General features: G+C 35.1%; 1 protein-coding gene across 1 annotated transcript; it reads left to right on the plus strand.

Moving 5' to 3' along the window:
• Positions 1–55: 55 nt before the first annotated feature.
• On the plus strand, positions 56–19,132 carry LOC106178589 (exportin-5). Its single transcript, XM_087004912.1, has 32 exons — positions 56–295; positions 2,935–3,056; positions 3,542–3,614; positions 3,826–3,963; positions 4,566–4,754; positions 5,096–5,311; positions 5,575–5,651; positions 5,961–6,060; positions 6,264–6,347; positions 6,744–6,869; positions 7,207–7,297; positions 7,648–7,770; positions 8,039–8,208; positions 8,431–8,526; positions 8,680–8,811; positions 9,092–9,198; positions 9,477–9,569; positions 10,920–11,019; positions 11,299–11,364; positions 11,806–11,921; positions 12,107–12,207; positions 12,414–12,510; positions 12,821–12,956; positions 13,338–13,442; positions 13,698–13,744; positions 14,091–14,179; positions 15,523–15,647; positions 15,949–16,053; positions 16,416–16,556; positions 16,813–16,881; positions 17,025–17,123; positions 17,307–19,132. The coding sequence occupies exons 1-32, from the start codon at positions 194–196 to the stop codon at positions 17,442–17,444; spliced, it is 3,573 nt and encodes a 1,190-aa protein (XP_086861038.1). The 5' UTR covers positions 56–193; the 3' UTR covers positions 17,445–19,132.
• The last annotated feature ends 182 nt before the right edge of the window (positions 19,133–19,314 follow it).

Consider the following 19,314-nt stretch of genomic DNA (forward strand, 5'->3'; position numbering starts at 1 on the left):
TTTGAAAATTATATTTCCATCTCTTCGGCGATCTCCTCTTTGACAATACGCCACCTATACAGAGATAAGATTGGAAGCATGAAAGGTTAGGCCTTCTGTCACAGCCTCACAGGATTTTATCCAGACCCCAGCCGTGAGATTGCAGAGGCAGCCTTTTCTTAAATTGTATAAATAGCAGCTAAATCTGCATGAAATGGAAGCTGAGATTTTGCAGTTTGCATCAAGACTTGCCATGGCAGTTGAAACTGTGATGAATCCGGCTGTTGAGCGTGATGATCGGTTGAAGGCACACCAGGTACTTTGTGTTTGTGATAAAAAAAGAAAAAAATTAAGATAAAAACACTGCTAAATTCAAGCACCAGTTGCCTTTCTTATTTCTACTAGCGGATTGCATTTACACTTTAATCGATTTTTTTTTCACAGAACAGAATCTTCAGTGTTTATGGAAAAATTAAATGGATGCCTGGGATATCAAATAGCATATTTAAAGTGGTGTTAACATCCCTTACAGACATTTCCCATTCAACTCTAGGGGACAATATTGTAATCCTACAGGACTCTATGGGCCTTTCTGGGAATTTTATTGGACATCAAATAGGATTCCTGTGTAGGACATACATGCATATCCTGTAGGACTTTAAAGGATTTTGAGCCAATTTACTGCAGGGTTTTTTTAAGACACCTGGAGTGTCCTATAGGACCTTACAGGATTTTGGAGCAATTTCCTATGGGATCCTATTGGATGCCGAAGGCTTTAGGGCCAATTTTTATAGGACATTCTACAGGAAAGTTCCATAAGGGATTATTCCACTATTTAATTATATATATGATAAGTGGTGGTCAATGTGTCCCACTGCTTCAGAATTTTAATTGATGCATGTCAGTCTAGCTATGACCAATAGATGAATTGCTATACAAATGATCCCGTGAAGGGTGCTATATTAACAATAGGATAATTGCACTTATATTTCCTTTATAAATATGCTTGCCTGTACCAGCGCCAAGGGGAATTAAATCTGTTACAAATACTCTGGTCCACTGTATGCAACATACAAGATAACATTGTCTCTCAGCTGCGATTTGAATTTTTCAGCGTAATTTCACTCTTGTATGTTGCAAACAGTGGACAACTCACATTGTAACAAATACTTACAGACATGTACAAACCTGAAATATATTTCAAAGCAATAATCCTTAGTTTAACCCCATAGCGCCTGACGGCATCTGACCTAGAAAGTGCCCTTGGTCCTGAGCCCTCTACCCGGATGCACTCAATTTTACAGGCGGCCTCATTTAATCAATGATAAGGTATTCACTTGTCTAGAAAACACCTAAGAACTGTACATTTTTAGAAAGCCAACAATGTAAGCTTTAAAGTCATATCAGTTTTATTCATATTTGTTAACTTAGGTAGAAATAGCAGGAGTTTAAATATGAGACTTGCTTTTCTCGAAGAGAAGTAAAAAACAAAACTTTAATTTCAGCATGCACATTCTTTTTCACTTTACCAAATAATTTGTTGAATTTTTCTCATAAACACTCGAAATATGTTTTAAACAATGTCAGAAAATTTCAGAAAGATGTCTTATTTAGTTTTTGAGTTATAATAAATTTCCTGGGATGCGTGCTGTACCTAAAAACCTTCATCACGTTAGCTAGTTGCACAATATACAGGCGGGCTAGCTGACTGGAAGACTTCCACCTAATTACGTTTATAATTACAAATAGATTGTAACTTAAGTGCCTTTTTCAAAAGTTTTTCTATAGTTTTTTTTAATCAACTGAACCAGGATACTCATAAAATTTTGTTTTGCACTCAAATCATATACAAGAATACAAACATTGTCATGAGCAAATATTACACTTTCGTGAATAAAAATTGCATCATAAAAATACAAGCAAACGTGGCATTTGTACTAATACTCAAGTAGGAAAAGTATGTTGATACAGCGCACTAGTAAACATATTACATCTGTATTAATACACAAGCAGGAAAAGACATATGTTGATGCAGCACACAAGTAAACATATGTCATTTGTACTTATACATAAGCAGGAAAAGACATGTTGATGCAGTACAACGTAACATATGACATTTGTATTTATGCACAAGCCGGAAAAGACATGTTGATACAGCACACAAGGCAACATTTAGCCTGACTTGCCACGGAACGGTTACAGTCATTTTATCAGCAATATAGCCCTTCCAATTACTATTGTCGTCTGCTTGGTTACTGCCGTTAGTATCATCAGCGTTTTTTATAAATCAAGCCCCACGTCCAAATCTGCTCTCTGACAACTCATACTAGCCAAAGGTACATAATCTTTGAAGTTATCGGAGTATCAAAATCTATCAAGGACGCTTCCCCGAAGTCTGAATTTTCTAACAAATCTAGAACATTTCTCAACCCATAATTTCTGCTGACTTCTCGTCGCCATTTTGACTTCTTAGCGTCTCGACAATGGTTGAAATAAATCGCTTTTTCATTATCTAATTCTCGCTACACGTCTTTCAAAAGCCGGTAGTAAACAAAAAACTAACATTAAGTTATTCTTGTGATAGAAGTATGAATTGTTACAAACGACAGGGGACAGTACAAGCATGTAAACACAGAAACCGCGTATATGCGGTTCCCGGCACTGAGGACTTTTTAAAATGAACCGCATATGTGCGGTTCCCGGCGCTATGGGGTTAATCATTACATTCAGTTCTTTTAAGCAGATGCAGGTGCGCACATTTTCTGCTTGGCAGCTAAATCCATTTTTAATTCAGCACAGCATGTGAAATGTCAACTTTTTTCATGAGTACCTGTTAATGATTTAGTAGAAAAAATACAAAGATTTAGTAAAAAAAATTAACTTGGTGTGTAACTGCAATTCTTATGGTGTTCTTCCTCCTGTCAAAACTTGTCATTCTCTTCCTCGTCTTTTCAGCTATGTGAAGAATTCAAAGAGTCTTCACCATTTTGTGCTCAGTGTGGATTACTACTGGCTTCTAAGGATAAACCACACGTAATAAGAAACTTTGGTCTTCAGCTGATTGAACACTGTGTAAAGTAAGTCCTAAGGTTATGGTATATAAAGGGTCGACAGTCTTCTCAGTGCACATGGTTCTGCATTTACTGTAAATTAATTAAAATTATATGCTTATGGTAAATCCATGACCAGACTGAAATGTGATAGTACAATGTATTTATGGCAATAAAGCTGAATAGTTTGAATGCTGGCCATCCTTAGTTTTAAAGATAGTAAGTTAATGTCTTCCAGTGGAGATTTTCTAAATACAAATGGGCAGTGGTTTATTTGTTATCATCCAGGGACAGCATAGTAAATGTTTTGACTGATAAGTGAAGATATCACAGTAGCTGTTATACTTGACAATTTTTGTATTGAAATACGTACATGTTTGATGCTGCTGCTGATGATGTTCAGTTTATCATCAATAGCCAAATTTAAGAAAAGTTAAATGGGATATTTTTTAGATATAGCTTAACAATTAATCTTTACTGTACCTATATTATAAACATAAAATTCTTTTCAGGTATCGTTGGAATGCCATGTCACCAGAGGAGAAGAGTTTTATAAAGGATAATGTCATGGCTTTGCTTGCCAGTGTAAGCTAATTACTTCTGATTAGACTATTCAATCTAGTGAAGATTTCACTTTTCAAATTGTTAGGATATAACTTAATTTAAAATTTAATGAGTTTATAACTATGGGTGCACTCTATCTATAGAATAACTTAAATTTTTGACTGTAATTGTTCACAGCATTGTTAACATGTTCCCTTCCCTTAAAGTAAAAGTCTTTTTTTATCTCATGCAGGGAAGTGAGGATATCCTTACTGAACAAAGTCACATAAAGAATGTCCTGTCCAGAATTGTGGTTGAGATGGTTAAAAGAGAATGGCCTCAGCACTGGTCCACACTGTTAAGTGAACTGGATACTCTGTGTAAAATTGGGGTAATGAAAAACTGAAACAAAAATTGGTTTAAATTATTAGTATACTGACACTTAATGCCCGTCCAATTACTTATGGCCTGTGATTGCACATTGATAGTGTAAGATTGGGATAAACTGTCGCAGCCTTCATTTCAACTAACATGAATCATTATTACCTTCCAGCTAGAAACATATCAGAAATTCTGAGTTAATTTTTAGAATTAATTATTTAATTTATTTGTTAATTTCATTTTTTTATTATTACTATTTATATTTACTTATTTGTGTGTATGTGTGTGTGTACTTTATTTCTAGCATTAATTTGGTGTCTTTTCTTGCGTTAAGATCTCAGTTTTAATTGACCAGTTTGCTAGGTTTTTTCTGTAGATGTTGCTTGATATAGTATTACCTCTTCTATTTTTAAAGCAGGCAATGGTCTGTACATTTGAATTCCTTTGTTAATCATTATTTCAATTATATTTATAATAGTACACTTGCTGAAAATAAGATGACCATAAGAACCCTTATTTGTTATGCTCATTTTCAGTTGTGTTTAAAGATATTAATATACAATGTTTATCTGTGACAATTTTTTATTTTGGTATTTTTATTTTGTTTTGCAGCCTACTCAAGTTGAACTTGTACTCCTTATCTTCTTGAGGCTGGCAGAGGATGTGGTGGCTTTCCAAAATTTCCAGACTCAGCGAAGAAGAGAGATCCACCAGGCTCTGACAGGAAACATGAGCGCTATTTACAGCTTTATGTTGACAGCATTACAAGAGCATGTCACAAAATATAAAGATTTACAAAATGTGTGTTTCTAAATCAATTGCATCATCGTAATTTTGTGTATGATTTAATTATAATGATACTGGCCTGAAGACCACATCTATTAAATATGTTATCTCTGATATTGACTAAATATCTGCAAAGTGTCTACCATTCCCTTCATAGTCCTTAATGATGATCATTGTTTTGAGTGAAAAGACAAGAATTTTGGATATACCCCATCACAGCATAGCTATATTCTATGTTAACACCAATTCTTGGCAACTAATAGAAAATGAGGAAAGAGGTATAATTTACAATATTCTAGTTCCCATCAAATCATATATTGAATAATAAAGCAAAGTGTATGTTTTTGGATTGTCAGGATGGCTCTTCCCCCGATAATCCAGAGTTATTGGTGCACTGTAAGGTGGCTCAAGCAGTCCTGATGGCTCTGACTGGGTACCTGGACTGGATCAGCTGGTCTCTGGTCTTTGCTAACAATGACATGCTGCTATTACAATATCTGTGTCTGCTGCTCAGTGATTCCAGTCTGCAGTTACATGCTGCGGAATGCCTCCTGATCATAGTGAATAGAAAGGTAATGTTGATCAGCAAGGTGAAAATGGGGGTGACTTGGATACCATAGCTGTTACAGTAGCATTGTTTTGTATTCTTCTGACATATGTCTGGGCTTGAGGGCTGTCACCATTTCAACCACTTTTTGTTGTATAGGAGATAAAGAGATGTTTGAAGGCCCAGAGTTTAATAATATGAAAAAGTAAAGCAAAATGAAGTTAAGAAAAATATTAATGCAAAACATGTCGGATATCTTTGTTGGCATTTGATAATTTTGTCTTGCAGGGTAAACTGGAAGACAGAAAGCCATTATTAGCTTTATTCAGTGAAGGTGCTATGAGTACAATATTAAGTGCAGCACAGTAAGTCATTTGAATATTTGTACACATATGATGCAGTAAGAACATATATAAATTCTGCAGACCTTTTCAACTGATGTAAAACATCAGCTAATTGTACTTGAACGACAAATACTTGAACATCACAATATCATTGTTTATTTAAGAGACCATATTGTAAGTAAGGTGACTTTAGTATTTATGAGAAGTGCATTTTAGAATCTTGTGATAATTTCTTAAACCATTTTAGTTTTTGGCTGATCAATATCAAACCTCAAATTTAGGGATATAAGATCATAATCTATGCAAGTTTTATGATAACTAATATTTTAGGGCAGCCTTACATGTATCACTGAATGAATACTACTATCAGTTCCTTAAGAAATTATGCCAAGTTTTGACAGGAATTGGAACCCAACTCTGTGCTTTATGGGTATGTAAGTTCATGATGATGCCATGTAGATATATCTGTCTTCTACAGAACAAGGTTTCTTTGAATTGTAACTTTGTTTTTGAAATGTATTATATTAGTAACACCCATTTTTAAAGAATCATTCTGGACTCTGTCTCTTTTCCTAATTAAAGAAAGTTTTTTTGTCCCGTGTAAATCCAGGTTTTTGTGGTGATTATTTTTAGGGTTCCAGCGATGATATTGGCCAACCAGAAAACTTTGGAAAGTATCTAGAAGCAATTCTTGCACTGACTCAACACCCCAGTCAGGTAGTCAGATATTTACTGAAATTTGTTATGACCAGAAAAAAATTGTTAATTAATTAATTTATTATTATTACTTTGTTTATTTGCTTTTTAAAGAAGTAGCTATTAGCCATTAATCTCCTTTTCAGTGGTGTTTATTAAACTGTTGATGACATGGGATTTTACTTTTGGTTGATGTTAAGTACCTTAAAAGCAAACAAAACAAAAACCTGTGTAACAATTGCAGGCCATTCACCAGGTTGGCCCCATTCCCTGATGAATAAGCTCTAGATTGACAGCAAAATATTGGAGTTATGAATTTCAGGACTTAGCTACTGATTGAACAAAAATAATACCTTATTCTTAGTACGTAACACAGCTGATGAAATTTTATGATATGGTATAGCTATTGAATTCCAGATGCTTGGCAGCTACACACACTCCTTGCTTGCATCATTCCTGAAGCATGAACACATCTCCAAGGATCCTGTAATGGTGGCCACAATAGACAAGATCCTGAGTATATCTTCCCAAGCTCTCATGAAGGTACTTGTGAGGCTCTATGATTCAATACTAGTACATTGAGTTTGTACCAAAGGCAAAAATATTTCTGCAAATATTCAGCAATTCATTTCAATTCATAGATGCTGTGGATGAAACATTTCACTTTATTGTTGGCATTGATTATTTAAAAAGTGCAAAACATGTTAATTAACATATATAACTCATCATATCGTATCATATCATACCTGGGGTTCAGTTTTCTTGTCAAAGGATAAATTCATGTATTACGAGTTCTTTTATTTGTTTCAGAAGTAATTGTGTTAAACCAAAAATTTAGCTTACAAAAATGTTTGATAAAATTTTGTCGTTCTGTTCTCAGGTTGGCTTTCCTTCTCACAGTAACCACCCCAGCTGTGATTATGCAAGATTGGATTTTGACTGTGATGAGGACTTCAATGTGTTCTTCTCCAGTAAGGAACAACTAACACACTACCTCGCATCATTTTACAGTTTACAAGCTGTAATAATCCCCCAACACCCACACGTACAGTTTTCCTCATATGATGCACCCTGCAACCTGCCCTATTACATCTGTTGGGTTGATGCTGATTCATATTTGATCAATCGATTGCTAAACAAGCTGTTAAGTTTACAAACATGATGATATAGTCTCATCATTTTCATTATTTATTCAAAAATATTCAGTTTTACCCTTGTATGTTGATAAAACTTGTTTTTCAACTCTATTGATTAGCCTTTTAAAGAAGTGTTACACCTGTATTAAATTCAATAATTACCAAGGGAGGAAAATGTTTTTCAGGATATAGGGCAGAAGTAGTCGAAACACTGAGGTTGGTGACATTGATTGCTCCTGATGTAACCTTTCAGTATACCAGTTGCTGGCTCCAAACACTGCTTCAGAAACCTTTAGATCTTGGAGATGGTGAGTTTAATTTTGCACATTTTGTTTCTTTCTGTGTGTTGAAACGAGCAAGTCATTGTTTCCAAATAACATCTTACTTGTGCAGGGATGAGATTTTTCCTACTATCAGCAGATTTCAGACTTTTTTGGAGACAAAAATATCATTGACATAGGTGGCCCCCTGGACCTCCTCTGTTTGAAGTGCAAAGACAAATCAGTTGTCCTGTGTACAGTATAGATACAGTGGAGAAAAGTCCATGCAATATTGGATTTTCTTTCTTCATCCCAGGCCCAGAGACGGGGCACTGTAATCTCAGCTCCCCTGCCTTTCTGGAGTGGGATGCCCTGGTTGCCATGTTGGAGAGTGTCATGTCCCGTCTGAAGTCCAGTCCTCACCCACAACCCCCTGTCACGGATGGTATACAACTGTTTAAGGCAGTGCTCAACTACCAGACCCAGGTATGTGGTTTTATAGGTTTGGTGAGATAAATATATTTTGAGTGAAGAAATGTGTTACCAATTGTTTGCCATTTTTTTGTGCAGTCTGTAGTTTGGATAATGGTTTTTTTTTTGTTTGGTTTATTTCCTCTATCTGCTATGGCAAGTGATATTACCACCTCAACAAAAATTATAATGACACAAAATGTAATTTAATATCTCAGTATTTTTTTCCTCTTGCAGGATCCCCTTATTTTGTCTTGTTTGCTGTCATGCATTTCTGCACTGTTCACCTACATCACATATGCGCCAGATACACTGCCTACAGTGTTGGACAAAGTAAGACCCCATATTGCAAGTTTTTTCAGATTTGTCTTTTCACTCAAAATTAGTGCAAAAGAAAAAAATTCTTTTTTATTAAAAAGAAGAATAAGAGAAAAAAAGAAAGAAGAAGTAATAACCGATATCAGTGCCTATATTGTACATTGCTAGATATTCACCACGGTGTTGTTCAACCTGGGATGTCAGACCAAGGCCACCAGGAGCCGAGCTGTCAAAAATGTTCGGCGACATGCGTGCTCAAGCCTGGTGAAGATATGTAAGCAATTCCCAGAACTACTGCTTGTAAGTTTTTTTTATTGTAATTAGCATAAAAGTAGACCATGTTCAAGTTGAAGAATTTCAAGTGCTTCTGTTACTTTTGGCAAACCATTGATATTACATACATGTATATGTACATACCATCCAAACTTATATTCCATTTATAGTCTGTGCAGACAGTAATAATTACACCTAGATAAGGTCAAAGTTTAGTGCAGATAATAAGTTAGTTGGATAAGATAAAAACTTAAATGTAAGTTAATGAGATATTTAAATGTAGTATTATATATGTTTCTATTGTTAGCCTGGCTTTGACCAGCTGTACACACATATCAAGAAACTCAGTGATGATCCTGCCCAGCTGTCACAAATGGAAAAATGTACTCTCATGGAATCTCTTATCCTTATAAGGTATCATAACATTCAATACCTAGAACTGATAAGTCAATATGCAAATAATGTTTCTTGTCATCATGTACTATGTCATAGGCATGTTTTCTGAGACATGTCTGCAAAAGTGATGTTGAACTAAACTAATTAAATAGGTGATGGATCTCATTTGAAGTATAAGTATCATGATTGTATTTGAAATTATGTTAAAATAAGTATTATGCCCCTTTGATGATTAATTAATACAAGAATTAATATTGAATTTTAAAAAGAAAATTTATCATTTGTTATATTTTCAGTAATGAGTTCAAGAACTATGACAAGCAGTCTGCATTTCTAGCTGACATCTTGGCACCAGTAAGGGAAATGTGGCTATCACAGGATTTCAGAGAGTAAGGAACATGCATTAACATATCTTTCTATTTTTATTGATGGATTCTCAATTTTACATGTAATTCAGTTGTTCATAACAAACAAAGAGCTACACATCTTATATATTGTCTTGTTGGGAGCCTGATATTGTGACAGAGTAAATGGTATTTTCCTCAAAGATTACGTAGTGGGGTAAACATTTTTGTGTTTTACATTTGCCAGCAGTTGTGATTTGTATTTTGTGTCTGTTGTTATCACAGTTTTTCTTTCCAAAACACTTAGCTATGGGCGGCCAAAAGGGCAAAAATTCATGTCGTCGATTCAGTTATGTTTCGTCGATTCACTGCCTTCCCATCGATTCAGTTTCAAGTTTAAACGATCCTGGCATAAATTCAACATCTACTTTCGTCAATTCAATTGTCAAACATTTCTCATCTATGGTGTATTAAAACCAATGCTGTCACTATTTTCGTCGATCGTGTAACTAATCTCGTCGATCGTCAAATTGTTTTCGTCGATCGTGTAACTATTCTCGTCGATCGTCTAATCTCGTCGATCGTGTAACTATTCTCATCGATCGTCTCATCGATCGATCGCCAGAGGGCGCTGCGGTAGCAACACGTGCTTCTGTCTGTCAATCACGCGGTAATTTTTAACTCGGCCAGCCATGGGCAGAGTTAAGCACAACTAGAAAATAATGTCCCTACAACCGAATGTCTTTTAATTATTAACAACTAAAATTGAAATTGTTGAGAAAATGTTCTTATTTCACAAGCAATCATTTTGTTGTCTGCCATTTTGATAGTCATGTGATAGGCCAATGTGCTACCGCAGCGCCCTCTGGCGATCGATCGATGAGACGATCGACGAGAATAGACGATCGATGAGAATAGTTACACGATCGACGAGATTAGACGATCGATGAGAATAGTTACACGATCGACGAGATTAGTTGGACGATCGACGAGATTAGACGATCGACGAGAATAGTTACACGATCGACGAAAATAGTGACGGCATTGGTTTTAATACACCGTAGATGAGAAATGTTTGACAGTTGAATTGACGAAAGTAGATGTTGAATTTATGACAGGATCGTTTAAACTTGAAACTGAATCGATGGGAAGGCAGTGAATCGACGAAACATAACTGAATCGACGACAGGATTTTTTGCCCTTTTGGCCGCCCATACTTAGCTTTTACTTACACAACATGAGTATTTATACTGAACAAAACAAACAACAACAACATAAAAAAAAACTTTCGTTGTACAAGTCTTCTTCTTTTTCACACTTTTATGATATTATTCAGCAACCTTTTTTTCATGATAGTTAAGGTTTTATTCTCTTTATTTTTATTCTCCTTTTTAGAGCCTTTTGGTCTACAGAAAAATTCATGTCCTACATAGGAATAGACAGGGCACCAGTAGAACCCAGCTCAGCTGATACTTGTGGCATTAACAGATCACATGTAAGTTTGTATGTTCAGACTTTGCCTCATAAAAAATGGAATTCCAGTGAATGTTCTGGCTTCTTCATGTAATGTTCTGCAATAACTGATTTCTTATGCTCATTGATTGTAGTTTTTTAACTGTCTACCCAACCCCCCTATGTAAAGTGAGTCGTACTCAGAACAGTAAGCTAAAATGTGAGCTTTGAAGTGCTTTGGGTACAAATAACAGTGTCTGGACTGTCTTTATACCAGGCTGATGAATATTATTGCTCAGGAAATATTTTCACTTTATTGTAGATTCTTTACTGCATATCCACAATCCTTGCCGTCCTAAAACGAAGCACATGTCCTGCTAAGAGTGAGGTAACAGTGATGTGTTAGGTGTGACAGTTGTGAAGATCATTGCTGAGATATTCTGCAGTGTGTCAGGTGTTACGGTGTGCAATTTGTACCAGGGCATTGTTGAAAAGTATTAATATTTAAGTGAGATATGATGTGAAAGAATGGGAGAAAAAAGTAAAGAAAACTGTGATGTTTGTTCTAGGTAACAACTCCAATGAAGCCATCAGGTGTGTTAAATAAATTGGGTTGATATCTTGGTAAAATTCAAACAAAATTGACAGTGTTGTCACTGCTTCATTAATAATATCTCAGCAAGAAGAAGCAAAAAAAGTGTTTGTGGATAATTAAGAGTGATTTATGTAAAAAATTGAAAAAATGGAAGACTTGAATTTGTAATTAAAATTCATTAATGAACTTACAACAATAACATTAGCATATAAAAGCTTACACTACATGTTTCAGGTAGCTGCCAGTGGTGGGTTTGTGTTGTGTGAGACAGCAGCAGGTGCTCCTGCTTACAGGAACCCTGCTACGGCACACATTCTACCACTGCTGGTCAACCTACTGGCCCTGCTCAGGTAAATATATATAATATAAAATAATTATAACCCAGTATTATGTGCAACTGTGTAGGCTGACATAAAACACTGGCCATATTATTAAAGTGTCTTCTTTCATCTTTGTTAAGGCCCTAAATTTAAATTAGTAAATGATTATAATATATCAGTAGCTTAGACATATAGTTATTTTGTATCTACTTCAGGGTTTTCAATGAGCTGTGGTTCCCTCAGTATTCTTCAAAGCGGCATCCAGAGTTTTACAAGGCCTATGATCTGCAAGAAACGGAAAAGTTGATTTTGCTAGGTAATAAGTGATTTAAAAACACACTCTTTGTGCTCAGTCATATTAAAATTATCTTTTATATTTGTATTGTATCTCTGCTTAAAACAGTATTCCTGTTTTAAATTCTAGTAAAAATAGTTACCTACAGTACATGTACATCTTAAATCATGTAATATTGGATTGAGAGGATGAATGAAAGAGAAAGACAACTGACATTATTTTTCCAGGAATCCAACCACCTTTTATAGATAATACAGATAACGCAGCCTCTAAAGATCCACTGAAGAGGATGCAGGGGTTCATCAACTCAGCACATGATAATTCGTAAGTTTGAACCATCACATCTGTATAATCTTATTATCTGTCCCATTCCCAATTTAATATCATGTTTGAACAAATGTAATAAGGAAATAAAAATAGGGACCAAAAATGTTTAAAGTATTGAATCTATGGAATTGGTGTTTTTCGTGTGGAAGGATTTTACCATAATTTTTGTTGTCATAAATAAATATATTTGAAAAATCTCTCGTAAAAGTTTGGATAATGTATTTAGCTACACATATTCTCCCTTTGTTACATTCTAGTGGAAGAACACATACTTACAGTATATTAATTTTTAATCCTTAATTTTCAGCTATCACATATTGGGCAATTGCTGTAGCAGTCTTGGCTATGAATTCTACAGAATGCCTGACTTGGCACAATCTATTACAAGTCATGTCTTCCACAACTTAGAAGTTGTTCCTGATTACAGACTTAGACCCATTATTCATATCCTTTTTAACTGTGTTGGGTAAAAGAGGTGTGGTCATTGATGAGTAGTGTTTTGTAGTCGTTTTGTAGTCGAGGGAAAGGAATCAATTCAGAACAATAGTTTTGGGAGAGGTGGAGTAATGTAAGTCTTCCTGGGTAGTGTAGTTTGAAGAATGAAATGTAAAAGTAACATACAATATGGAATGGAATGCTCTTTTTTTGAAAATGGGGAAGATTGTTGAATATCTTGAATTAATTAATTAATTATTTGATTTAGATTTCAAAAAGTTGTGACTCTGGCATACTTTTAGCTGTATTGCAATTATATTTGTATGATATCTGGAAATGAATCTTTTGGTTCATTACATTTGCTTTTACAATTCCTTAATTGTATGTTACGTGTATTCCTGAAGCCATACATTCACTGCTGTCCAAAGGAAGAAGGGTTTTATACTGCAGCAATTATTCCTTTGCTGGAAACCTTGGCACCATTCATGATGCAGGTAATTACATTTATGTTGATGTCTGGAAATAGTCCTTAAATTGTTGTATTTTAGGTAATCTCTTGAAAACACCACTAAGTTTCAAAAAGTAATTTAGTGCAAAATCAACACGCTTAAGGTCTGGAAATCATCTTGGTTAGCAACTTCAGAAGAAGAAAAAGAAGATTAAATCTGCGATGTGTAAACGTGCTTTGCTCCACTGCAAGTAAAGCGGCACTGCACTTAAAGCAGTAAAAATTTTTTTTTCTTTATAAGAGATTAGAAGAGAGATGGCACACTATTCACCAAAGAGCTGAAGAACAGTAAGTAGGATATTTATTCACAGATTTCAGTCTTCACATCATCCAATATTTAGTTTTTCAATTTTTTTTCTCACATGAAAAATTCTTTCTGGCATGAATCAAACTGACATTTTATAAATTTGGTTAGTTTTGACATTCTGCATTAATAAATGATTGGAATTTTTGTGAGTAATAACCATTGTTCATTAATCCTTGGTAATTTTGTTACCATCTATTTGATATTCAGAGGTGTCATAATCTTCTTTCATTAGTTGAATTTGTGCCCATTTTATGTATCTTCATGATGTTGTGATGGAGAAATATGTTGATCATGAAAAGGCGTGAACCTCTGAAGTTTTTTCACCAGACAGGAGGAAGATGACAACCCCGAGTCCCAAGAGGTGGTGGAGGACCAGCTGACCAGACAGTTGACTAGAGAATATATAGATCTGATAGGTAGGCCAGTATTATTATTGTTATTTATTTATTTATTTAACAATCACAACGACCTGATGATGGATCAAACTTGTTATTGCGCGCTGCTCCCTCTTGTGGTCTGGGCTGTGCACTTCTGATCGACATGCTGTCCTTGTGCAGGAACACCTGCATCATATATTAAGCATTATCTGCTCCCCATTGAAAGTTGGCTGCTGCTTTGGCTTTATAGTACTCTCGGTTGTATTTTAGGAAGTTGGCCCATATGCACTATTTTTATGAGGTAACCAGTGTAGTCCATCATTTCTTGCTGCATATATCCTTCGTCGGTCACCATTTCTCTCATGATCTTAAGACTTGCCTCCATATACTGCAGGGGCATTACAGCTTCTAGTTTTGGTTTTGTCTCGGGCAGGAAAAATTCTAAGTCGCCTAATTTAACTTTTGATTTAGTTTGTTGAAACTGGGTGATATAGTCACGAATGTTTCTACACTTGTTGTCATTGTTGGTTGCGGCTGTGGCAAAAGGGTCAAAAACGTTTGAAGACTTACCCTGTTCTGGCTTAGGTGCATCTTTGGCTAAAATGGAGAGCAGATTCGTGACATCCAGAGGTTGCTTTGAAGCTTTTTGATCGTGCGTTCCTGATGATATGGACTGGGGTTTGGTCAGTGCAGGCTCTGTGATTGGAGGTGGCTCCGCTGACTCTTTCAACTCATCAGTGGTTCCCTGTAGCAGCAACAGCTGCCCAAGGGAGAGGGATTTTCCTGAGAATTTGCTGGTATTGGCACTGTTGAGCGTTTTAATGGCTTTCATGCTTTAGAAAGCATTCTCTTGCAGGAGAGAAAGTGTCTCATCATTCAGCTCGGCCTTCTTGGCCCACTCCACTAATTCTGTACATTTGTCCATAACTAAAAACTAGTACAAGCCAAAACCAAATTAAAATTAATTAAGCCATAAGCAGAAAGCATGCGGCACTGCACTGTTCAAGATGATGAAATTAAATGCGGCTGGCGCTGCCACAGGTGGCACTGCAGAGTCTCCCGCAACTTACTAGGCAGTGGGCATTGTGTGATGCATTTAAATCAGATTAACAAAGTTAATCTCCACATATATATATATATATAGATCTGATAGGTAGGCCAGTATTATTATTTTTGAATTTATTTATTTATTTATTTATTTGTTTTTTTTTGTTTGTTTGTTTATTTATCATCCTTTGGTTTCTTTAACACTGTGATTATACAAGTGCAAATTTCTTCAAAATATTATTGAAAGATGACATTTGCACATTTTAAATTGATTTATAATTTTTATTTTGTATAAACATAGCTTTAAAAAAAATATTTTTTTTTAAATTTAAAAGCTTGCATATGTCTTCCCCGCCGTTTTGAACCATCTGATGATAGCACAATGGAGGAGGATGAGCCACAGACAAGCAGTAAGGAAGAGGGAGTCAGTGAGCTGGGGATGTTGGTGCTCAAATCTAGTGTAAGTGTAAGAAGTTATGGTATAGATAAGAGAAAATATTAAAAAGAACAGTCGTGATAGTTGGTGTTATTGGAACACAAATAAGTGAAGAGAATCTGATCTCAATTTTGATGAGGATAATGCATCATTAAAATCAAATTGTAATATTTGGATAATCTTTAAGCATTACAGTTATTTGAGTATTCACTCTAATTTGATGACAGCACACTGTCTACAACTCATTAAGTGTTTATAAAAATTGCACCAAATCAGAAAAAGTGGATTTTAATGAAGCATTTAAGTCATCAATTGTCATTTTCAGGCAATCTGGTCCCAGGTGGTGCTGTGTGTTTTCACAGGTCTGACATGGCGTGACACTAATACCTGCAACAAGTGTATCAATTGTGCATGGCCATTACTAAAACAGGTGACACATTTAAGTTTGTAATTTAGATTATTTATTATTTATAGAGATTGTTTAATTGTAAAAAAGCTACTTAATTCTTCTTAACAATTAAGAATAATTCTTGAAAAATATACTTCATTATGATATTAAGTCATGAGTATTTGAATGTTTTTATCATCATTTTGGATGGGATCAAGGATTTTTTTCAAATACTTACAGAATGAATGTCTTCACTGAACATAAGTGAGAGTAGTGCCAATTTCCTTTTACTTTTGGTTGTTTTCAATTTCAACAACTTTTAATGTCATATCCAAGTTTATTTTGCAATCTCTTTAATGTTCCTTTTTATTTGTGTATTTTATTCAACATTTGGTTTATTTCAGTTGGTGGGAGATAAGACTTTATCAGGGGAAGATGCTAAGTTTCTGTTCCACAGAGTCTTAACTGCTTTGCAGATCCATGGTGAGCATGAAGCTTGTCAGTCACACTTGATAGGCTTAGGGCTCCAGGCATATGAAGCATTGGTGAGTCACACCAGACATAATCAGCTGTTTTTCTTACACAAGCAGCAGTCAAAACACATAGAACTCTGTCAGTGCACTTTAAATTTTCAACCAAAAAGTTAGATAAATCTGTAGTGTAACATATACCCAAGCAATATCACTTTATATTGCTGGTAATCTTTGAACTATAGCAACTTTGTATTTGTGTTTTATTATTATTTTTTTGCTTCTTTGGAGATTGAATTAATATTTGTTCATACTATTTGATGTCTATTAGAGGCCATCTTATCCTGGTGTCACCAGCATATTGGAACAAGTGCCCCAGGTCACTCCAGAGTCAATAAAGGTAAGTGGATAGATGCAGAATAGTGTTAATGACAGTTTTTCTGTAATGAAACTTGATGTATTGATAGTTTAACATTTCCTTTAATGTGTGCCACATGTATTGAACAAGATGTTGCTAGGTTGTAAAAAAAATTCCTTTTGCAGGACTTTGATGATAAATTTCTGTCAAATACAAAGCAAAAACAAGCAAGCGAAAAAAGGAAGAAAGATGCCTTTAAAAAGCTAGTGTCTGGAATAATTGGGGTAAGTTTGTGAATAACTATCCAAATTAAATAGTGGAACTAAGAGAAGCTGAAAATTCGTAATATTGTTTAAGTGATTAAACTTTCAAAAGTTGGCAGATCATTGTTTCATAAATAAATATATATGAATTTGATTTATGATTTTGAAAGTTTAAAATGACATGAAATGGACATTACATTTCAGCAAAATATTGGCCAGCAGTTTAGAAAGGACACAAACATAAAGAATCTACCGCCTGTTTTTAAGAGAAAGAAGCCCTCACCTCCAAGTCCAGAGGGCCTGGCTGCGTTGTTTAATCCAGAAAAACAGAATGGCCAATGACTTCCATAGCAGTATTTGTTGGATTATATATTAAAATTATGCTTACAGGCCCGTAGCCAGCAATTTCAAAAGGGTGGGTTCTTTTTCTGAAAAAAGTGGACCATTTTCCATAAAAACTTCATGTACCTAGATCAAATTTTACCCAGAGTGGACCTTTTCCCAGCTAAAGGGGCGGTTCTTTCGAACCCCCTGAACCCCCCCTGGCTACGAACCTGAAGCCTTATATTGATGCTTAATGTGTGTTGGAGTGATACTTGTATAAGACTCTACATAGAGATTGTCACACTATCCACATGAGAAGTTTCTACAAGCATAAGTGATTATATAGAGACACAATATGTGCAGTACAACAAAAGTGATTTTGCACTTGATTTCCACTGAGTACAAATACAAAAATGGAATTACTTTAAATGACTTTCTTTGCTCATGGGAATGAGTATGCATGGAATTGAACACATTTCTGTGCTTAGCTAAATGCATGTGAATTGGGCTTGTGATTGAAAGGAGGTTAAGTGAAAGATAAAAGTCTTTTCAGTCTGGATTTCACATGCCTTTTTTTAGAAATATATTGATTATTTGCCTTTAAAACAGTCATTTAGTGTGCAACTATCTTAATTTATTTGGATATCAGTTGTGCATTCTACCACTTCAGCAGTGTTTTTCACCATCATAACCATATACAGTAACTGTTAAATTCAGGCTCTTTTACAGGCATCCACATGGAGTTTGAAGCTTCTGCAAAAATAAGTAGCAATTAAATACATCATGAGCAATCAGGGTATACTGGTAGCAATAAACCAAATATTACAGCACCTGTGTTATGATCTTCAGAAAGTTGAAAATACTCCAAAGCAAGAATATGTCTAAAAACCGGATGGTCTCTCTCTTTCTGACATTCCTTCCCAATATTATTTCTAAGTTGATAAAATGTGATTTGTAAATATCCTGTATTGCTTCAAATGGGAGGAGTATAAAATTTGTAAGAAATCAAAATCAGAGCCAATTTATTTATTCTTATGCTGGGAATTCGAATATGCGTTTAAAATGGAAAAAAAGTCGAATGAGAAGTATAAAATTTGTAAGAAATCAAAATCGGAGCCAATTTATTTTTTCTTATGCTGGGAATTTGAATATGTGTTTAAAATGGAAATAGTTGAATGAAAGGCATTGGCAACGTTTCTTATACTCGGGGGGCAGATCCAGAATTATTTGAAGCGGGGTCCGGATCAACAGACCTCAGATGCAAAGCCGACCATCGCCCCCTTGGTATGGGGTTTGGGGCCTGCTCAAGGGCCCCGAATATTTTTTGGTTTTCTGGAGAGCAAACAGTGTCCTTTGGTACAGTTTAGAACAATGATTTAGCTAGTCAAAATTCTAATGTCAAGAGGGGAATATTGGTGTGATATATTTTTCAGAAATCAAAGGGGGGGTCAGGACCCTCCTGGACCCCCCTCTAAATCCGCCACTGGTTATATTCTTCAGTAGTTAAATTTTGGCATACTAGAAAGTGGGCAATATGTAATAAATACTAAACATCAAGTAAATTAAGCATTTCAAGGGCAAGTCTTCTGATGAAGACCATTGCTTGTGATGTAGCCAATGTGAAAATTGCTGTTTGTACTTTTGCTGATAACTTACCCTTCCCATAATGTAACTGTGAATGAGTAAAATTAAATGATGCAAACTGGCTCAGTTTACTCTTTTTTATTATTTTAACAAAAACGGCAAGGGTCTATGTTGAAAAACCTCGAAAAGTGAGATTTGTCTTTTTAGTTGTATTTCTGTTAAAATAGTTAGCTTTAATAGAGTCTGAAATAATTACACTATCTGTAAAATTTTGCTTCCAAGAAGAATAAATTATTATTAAAGG

This window comes from Lingula anatina, chromosome 2 (assembly GCF_051362555.1).
Source record: "Lingula anatina isolate TDL-2025a chromosome 2, LinAna3.0, whole genome shotgun sequence".
Classification (NCBI taxonomy): Eukaryota; Metazoa; Brachiopoda; class Lingulata; order Lingulida; family Lingulidae; genus Lingula; species Lingula anatina.

Coding starts and splice junctions, on each gene's coding strand:
- LOC106178589 (XM_087004912.1), top strand. CDS start 194: ATGGAAGCTGAGATTTTGCAGTTTGCATCAAGACTTGCCATGGCAGTT. Junction 9,570..10,919: donor CTATCACAGGATTTCAGAGA/GTAAGGAACATG, acceptor TCTCCTTTTTAG/AGCCTTTTGGTCTACAGAAA. Junction 12,957..13,337: donor ACAGACTTAGACCCATTATT/CATATCCTTTTT, acceptor AATTGTATGTTA/CGTGTATTCCTGAAGCCATA.